General features: G+C 50.7%; 1 protein-coding gene across 6 annotated transcripts in view; it reads left to right on the top strand.

The window, feature by feature from the left end:
- DLG3 (discs large homolog 3) overlaps positions 1-6,846 on the top strand; it is a 49,866-nt gene extending 43,020 nt beyond the window's left edge. For 3 of the 6 annotated variants that reach the window (XM_006770940.2, XM_015568629.1, XM_006770943.2), the window contains 7 exons: positions 1,835-1,876; positions 3,157-3,207; positions 3,787-3,888; positions 4,412-4,584; positions 4,997-5,106; positions 5,440-5,531; positions 6,577-6,846. In XM_006770940.2, the coding sequence (XP_006771003.1) occupies positions 1,835-1,876; positions 3,157-3,207; positions 3,787-3,888; positions 4,412-4,584; positions 4,997-5,106; positions 5,440-5,531; positions 6,577-6,683 (677 nt within the window). In that variant the 3' untranslated portion in view covers positions 6,684-6,846. Of the gene's footprint in view, positions 1-82; positions 129-1,834; positions 1,877-3,156; positions 3,208-3,786; positions 3,889-4,411; positions 4,585-4,996; positions 5,107-5,439; positions 5,532-6,576 lie in introns of all 6 variants that reach the window. The other 3 variants (XM_006770941.2, XM_006770942.2, XM_015568628.1) reach the window with 3 other exon arrangements.
- Positions 6,847-7,202: the final 356 nt, after the last annotated feature.

Here is a 7,202-nt window from a genome sequence, read left to right as displayed (position 1 = left end):
CCTTTCCTCCCTCCCTTCCTCCCTCCCTCCCTCCCTCTCTCCCTCTTACCGCTCTCTTTTTCCTTGCTGTCTGTGAAATCAGGACTTCCCTGGGTTAAGTGACGATTATTATGGAGCAAAGAACCTGAGTAAGTCAAATGTACACACCCTATTCTGGGCATGAATGGTGATGCTGGGGTTGGGGGTGTAGGGGACGTGGGTGTGGGTGAGGGTGAAGGGTGAAGGGAGGGCAGTATTTGTGAGAACTCTAATGCCACAATAGGAGGAAGTAGAAGTGGCTGTGAATGTCATACTTCTACTCTGGGTCCCTGGTACCGTAATAAAAGCCTGTCATTCATGTCTGTGTTTTTCTTTTATACCTTGAAGTGGTGGGGAGCCCAACCCTTGTCACCCCACCTTATAAGTGAGGTGGGCAAAAGTACTTCTCCAGGGTGATTACTCAGCTCATCTATAGCCTATTGTTGAGGTGAGGGATGCCTGCTGGTTGGAGTCTTCTTCCAGTGACCCAGCACTAAAGTATTGGGCTTCAGAATGAACTGATTCACTCTATTTAACTAGGGACAGGAGCACTGTGAAGCCCTTTACCCAGTGTGCATCTGGGATCTCCCAGCCGGTCCAGGAACTCAGCAAACAGATGCAGGCTGGCTTTCTACAGAGCATTTTTAAGGGGCTGAGCTGGAGGGGGTTGCAGCAGCATTTGCGGACCATCTATATCTAGTGCTTTAACTTGTGAGAATCCTGACTGGCCTCTCCTCTCTGAAAATAATTCTAGAGTAGAAAATGAAGGGATACAGATGGCAGGGCCATAGTGTCCCCACTGTGCACAGAGGAGCACATACATGTAGCCATGCCAGGCAGCTTCCGTGAACATACCCTCTCCCTCAGTAAGCCCTAAAGGCGAGAAGGTGGAGGAGCTTCCTCAGGATTGCTCAGGAACTAGCTGTGGCTGCTGAGTCAACCAGTCCTTCCTGGGGGCCACAGCATATCACGGTCTGGAAAAGTGTCATCTTGGCTGAAATGAGCAAAGTCTCTCTCCATAGTTTGTTGTGTCCATGTTTCATCTTCATTTGCCTGTTGTCTGGGGAGTGGTGGGTGGGCTTTGTTTGGGCCAGACTGCCTTGTGCCTCCTGTGTGTGTGCCTCTTCACCCACGCCCGGATGTGGGCAGGTCCCAAGGCTCTGAGACAGGAGAGCTGTCTTGTCCTCCAGGTGTTCTTTGTTGTCTGTATTTTGCCACGTCTGTCGGGTGGATGGAGGAGCACCCCTCACCACTGAGGCCACACCCTCCCTTCTAGGTAGTGGTGGCAGGAGAGCTGCTGGTCCCCCCGAGTGGTCAAAGCATTGTTACCTGGTGACTGCGCAGCCTGCCCAGTGCTTGGCCTTATCATTTAGGAGCACCGCGCAGTTCTGTATTTTGGGGCCTCTATCTGGGAGGAAAATTCAAGAGCAGCCTGGTCCCTGGACTTTTCTTTGCTACTGTCACTGCCTTTCCTTTCCTAACGGTCGCCTTGGGAGATACATTTTGACATAGGAGTTGGAAGCCATCCATTTCAGGTCTTTGGACTCAGATGAAGAGGAAGCTGCCAAGGAATGGAGGGCTTGTGGTGTAGAGGGAGGGACTTGGCAGACCAAGAGGCTCTGTGGACTAGTATGAGGTAGCTGGGCTCAGGGTTGGAGGTGTGCCTCCCAGTTGGTAGCCTGGATGTGGCAGGTCTCCTGTGGCCTGATTAGGCTGACAGCTCAGTGTCTTGCTCCTGGAGCATTTGAGTGTTGTGCCACGTGTGACCTGTCAGGGTTGTGTTCTGAATCAGAGTCTCTTTCTTGTTGGCTTGCAGAGGGAGTGACATCCAACACCAGTGACAGCGAAAGCAGCTCCAGTAAGTGTGTGTCATTCTCCCCCATGTGTTGCTCCACCATGTGTCCCAGCCACCCTCATTCCAGCATCACAATTCTGCCGTTTCTGTTGAGAGGCTAGTGCTTCTTTCAACCATGTGCACTTTCAGATCCTGGACATGCTGTGGCCATTTTGTTCTTCTGGGATGGGCTTCAAGCCATGGATTAAAGGAGGTTAGAAGCCTGCTGTCCTGCCAGGGACCTCACTTAAAGCATCCCTGGGGCCCTGGGAGGGGTGAGCTGCCAGTGAGGAAATCCCTGCCATCGGACATTATGGGCTGTAGATGCTGCCAATTTTATATATTTGCTCAAAGACCAAAAAAAAAAAGAAGGTGGCTCCTGTGGGATAGTGTCCTGAATTGCCTTGCCAGGTCACCAGGCCCTCCTGGGTTAAGGCTTGGTGTCCTTGCCTTTTAGTGGGTTAAATGATCAGGTACCTGTCCCATTTGCCTTCAGAGATTCTGTGACTAAGCTAGAGAAGCCACAGACCAAACTCCATGAACTTTAGGTGTACTGGCCTCTTGGCAGTTGTGGCTAGAGGCCTTGGAAAATCTGCCCAGGAGTCTTCAGCTCAGAGGAAGCCTGTGAACAGGCATCCTGGGCTTGATGCAAGCTTTGCTGCCTTCCCTGGCACTGCTGCCAGCTGCTTTGGCACCTCCAGGCACTCAGCACCCAGTGACTTGGCAACTGTTTTGGGAAAAGCTCATTACTAGGATACAGTGAGGAGAGTGCAGGCCTCAGCATGGTCTTAAAGGGCACTGGGGACCTTACCCCAGTCTTATGCCATTTTTCTGGATGCTTCTTCCAGTGAATGGGACAATAGATAGACCCTTAAAAAGCCAAAGTTAGGCTGCAGCTCTGGGGACCTGCAGAGACAGGGACAGGAGTAGTGTGTCTTGACCAGTTGAAGCTTCCCTGTAATTCTTACCAGAGCAAGAGGGCAACTGAGCACAGGTGACTGTCCTTAAGAACAGTTCCTGAAAAGTTGGGGTGGTTTCTGGTGCAGGCTTCATGATTTCTGGGTCACGCCTCTGCTTAGCTATATTTTGCTGAACAAGAAGACTCCGGCTCCTGCCCGGGTGGTGAGGGCTTCCTGTGCTTTTTTTGCCGACAGGAAACAGACAGACCCATGGGTCAGGTATGAGCAGGCACAACTTGACCAGGTTGTTTTGACACATGTAGGAGTGATGTAAGTGTTTGTAGGAAGATAAGGATGTGGGGAAGCAGATTAGGGAGTGTTAACATGTCTCCCTTTTTGTTGCAGAAGGACAAGAGGATACTATTTTGTCATATGAGCCAGTGACTCGGCAAGAAAGTAAGCTATTTTCTGAGAATCTTGCCTTCCAACCAGTCTTGGCAGATATGGGGCCCAACACAATGGTGACAGGGAAGAGTGTAGGGGAGCTGGAGGGCACATGTAGCCCCTGGGGTCTCGTCCTCTTCCCCTTCTTCCTTTGTTAGAGAAAGGGTGGCCTTCCAGTGTGCACACCCCCACCCCCACCCCCACCTCACCTGTGCTCGCTGCCAGGGTGCCTTCCAAAGGGGAGGGCGGATTTACAAGAATGGCAGAGGGAGATTTCAGTGGCTGTGGCCGCTGCTAAAATGGAGGTCCTGGTCATGTCCCTTCGGTGGCTGCTCTAAAAGAGCCCTGCTCAGCTGCTGGTGCCCATGCAGAGATTTCTCCTGAATCTGATGGCAGGGGAGGTGCCTCGGACTTAGATATTCTCAAAGTAAAGGCTCTTTGATGTCTTTATAGTTAAAATCCAGTGAATGGCTGTGGACACTGCCCTGCCTGAGTGGTGGCTCCAGGCCTCAGTGTTCTGGGCAGACTTGCAGGTAGAACAGGCTGTCCAGTCGGGGCCTCGCTCACTATCTTCATGCGCTCTCTCTCCAGTTCACTATGCAAGGCCCGTGATCATCCTGGGCCCAATGAAGGACAGAGTCAACGATGACCTGATCTCAGAGTTCCCACATAAGTTTGGATCCTGTGTGCCACGTAAGAGCCCAGGAAGACCGTGGGTATTGGTGTTGGTGCCCAGTGATTTGTTGCTCTGATGTATTATGGAAAGGGTGCATTGAATACCCTAGCAGAGATTAGGCAGCACTAGATTCCCCCAAAGCTGATGGGGTTGGGAGGACTAAGACGTCAGAGCAGCCTGCTTGCTCCTTTGGGAAATGGTTGAGTGCCAATGGTTAGGAATCATTGGACAAGCTCTGGGCCCAGCCCAAGTAGGACAGCATGGCCCACTGGATAGCTTGTCATGTTCACTGGCTCCTGTACCACCTCTGGCATCCCTGTCGAGCCTTCATCTGAAAAACCCCACCTTTCTGGTTCAGTTGAACCTGAAAGAAATAGCCCCTTGTGTATGAGAGTTGAGGTTAGAGGAGATGTAGGCAAGACAAACTTCTTCCCACCTGCTTTCCCCACTCATCTTGCCACTGGAGTGGCCTCAGCACTCAGGTGAGAGAGGAGCATGTCATTCTCCTTGGGCTTCCCAGCATTTTCTTTCTTCCTTCAGATACTACGCGGCCTCGGCGTGAGAATGAGGTGGATGGGCAGGATTACCACTTTGTGGTATCTCGAGAACAAATGGAGAAGGACATTCAGGACAACAAGTTCATCGAGGCAGGCCAATTCAATGATAATCTCTACGGGACCAGTATCCAGTCCGTGCGGGCAGTTGCAGAGAGGGTAAGGGCAGGAGATGGCCCTGCTAGAGACGTACTGCACAGAGGGCGCACAAAAGGCTTCCTGCCACAGGTCCACTGGATCTTCCTCCCCCTGGCACAGGGCCCACCATGTGGCACTGTAGCCAAAGCCGTACCCACCATGTACATTCCCATCCCCTGGATGGTGGGGTCTGTCTGCCTCCATGCAACTCACTCCATAGTGTCACCAACCTGAATAGGGCCCCCTCTGTAGACCTGGCCTTTTCTGGGTAGTAGAAAATATGGCGCCTGGGTACCTCTGGGGTAGAATCTTCTAGGCTAGAATCTCCTGTCTCCCCCCAGCTGGGGGATGTTGGGGTTGCTAACTGGGTAAGTACTTGGGGTTGGGCTGAGACAGGGACCAGGAGCACTGATGCAAGTCGTTACTTTTCCAGGGCAAGCACTGCATCTTAGATGTTTCTGGCAATGCTATCAAGAGGCTGCAGCAAGCACAACTTTACCCCATTGCCATTTTCATCAAGCCCAAGTCCATTGAAGCACTTATGTAAGTATTTGTGAGACTCACTCCTGGCTGGGAGAGAACCCTGCGAAGGAAACAGAAAATGAAGTGATTGGTTGGGCCGGTGGGTGCCCCAGTGGAAGTACAAAGGGAGACCTGCACCGCAGCTCTGGTCCCCAAGGGCTCCTGGTGTGAGTGCCCACGTGTGTGTTCCCAGGTGCACTTTTAGACCTGGAAGGTTTGAGGAAGATGTAGAGCCATGGGCCGTGCTGCTCTTAGAGGGCAGCTGAGCAGGTGTTCAAGGAGCCTGGAATAATCCTTTGTGTTAATCAGAACATGGAATTTAGTTCGGCACTAGATTTCTTCTGTCGTTGACAGGGAAATGAACCGACGGCAGACGTACGAACAAGCAAATAAGATCTATGACAAAGCCATGAAGCTGGATCAGGAGTTTGGAGAGTACTTCACAGGTAAGGACCAATCCAGCTCATGTGGGACCAGCCAATATCTGTTCTAGAAGAGTCTCCATGAGGCTTAGTCACCTCACACAGAGTTTCTGGGGGGCTTTTGAGCTTGTACCTTTCCAAAGTACTAAAGTGCCCTGCAGCCCACCAGAACAGTTAGCCAGTTTATAGTTTCCACCACCATCACCAAGGCTGCCTTAGATCATTTTGTTCTTTTTGTCTTCGTGTGCCAACTAGAGTGGATGCTCCTTACAGTACTATGCTGCCCTCCCCCCACTTCCAGGACTTGGCCTTGCATGTTTTAGGTGCTGAAGAAATTGTTGTTGCTGAAGATTCCTTGGTGTGGTGTTCAAGTTGTCTGTCAGTGTGTGTGTGCATGTGACCATACAGGTCAGTTTCTCAGAGGTTGGCAGAGTGTCTGTAGCATGTTGCTTACCTTTTCACATGCAGTGACATGTATGTGCAGGTTTGTGCAGAGTAAGCTCTAGCAGGGACACTACTAGATGAACCAGGACAGGATCTGTAACTGTCCTGTCATCTCTTGGGTTTCAGAGCTCCCTTTACTGTGAGCATCTGTTCTGTGTGCCGTGCTGACCTCTGAAAGAGCAGATGTGACAGCTCCAGGAGCACTTTCTCTTGCCAGAAATTGTGGGTTCCAGCTCTTTCTCTGGATAACTGGGATTTCCCCAGTCTTCTGCTTATGACTGCTTGAGAACTGCCAACTGCTGGCCTCACGTGGCCAAGGGCGGCATGAGCTGCAACGCCTGGCATCTAATGGGCATGCAATGAAAGTTTGTGAGCAACACATTTTCCTATTCATTGCTACTTAGTCTCACGTCTCAGCAAATTTACTTCAAGCCCTGGGCTTGGAGCACCTGCCAGTTTCCCTTGCTGCACTAGGCTCACAGATAGCGATATAGTGACACCAATCCCACGGCCATGTGGTCGCTGCATGCCAGGTTGAGCTGTAGGCCTGTTGGGACAGGCCAGATTGGTGGGGTTTGGGGGTGCTGTGGACAACAGTAATAATTCTGTTTTCTCTTCACTTTAGCCATTGTACAGGGTGACTCACTGGAAGAGATTTATAACAAAATCAAGCAAATCATTGAGGACCAGTCTGGGCACTACATTTGGGTCCCATCCCCTGAAAAACTCTGAAGAAGCCCCTCCACCCTTTCTCTTGTGAACAGAAGAAGTCAAGCCCCTCTTCCCTCCTCCCTCTTCATTCCTGACCCCATGGGGAGAACAAATGACTACTGTTCTTGTCCCCTTTTTTAGATATGTCAAAAAAATTGAGTTTTCTAGTCCTGTTCTGTTTTTTAAATTTTTGTTTTGTTTGAGTTTATTTTGGGGGGACGATGCCATCTCACTCATCATGTGACTGTGCCCATTCCTGCATGGACCTTTCCCAAGCGCTAGCACAGGTGCAAATCCTTCAGAGTCATTGTTTTCATAAAAATTGAGCAGACACGAAGAGAAGAGAGGAGAGGAGGACTGATGGAAAGATAGACTCTGGACAGCCGCACAGCTTTGACGTGAGCTCAATGCGCCTTGCGATGAGGTGCTCCTGGCATCTCTGCCTATCTGTACTGCTGCATGCAGTTCTGTATGGTGTGACATCATGGTGACAGAAAGTACCTTATTTATATACAGATATATATATATATTATATATATA

The sequence above is a fragment of the Myotis davidii genome, unplaced genomic scaffold (assembly GCF_000327345.1).
Source record: "Myotis davidii unplaced genomic scaffold, ASM32734v1 scaffold1285, whole genome shotgun sequence".
NCBI lineage: Eukaryota > Metazoa > Chordata > Mammalia > Chiroptera > Vespertilionidae > Myotis > Myotis davidii.
The sequence above is the reverse complement of the archived record's forward strand: the minus strand, read 5'-3'. Positions and strand labels throughout refer to the sequence as shown.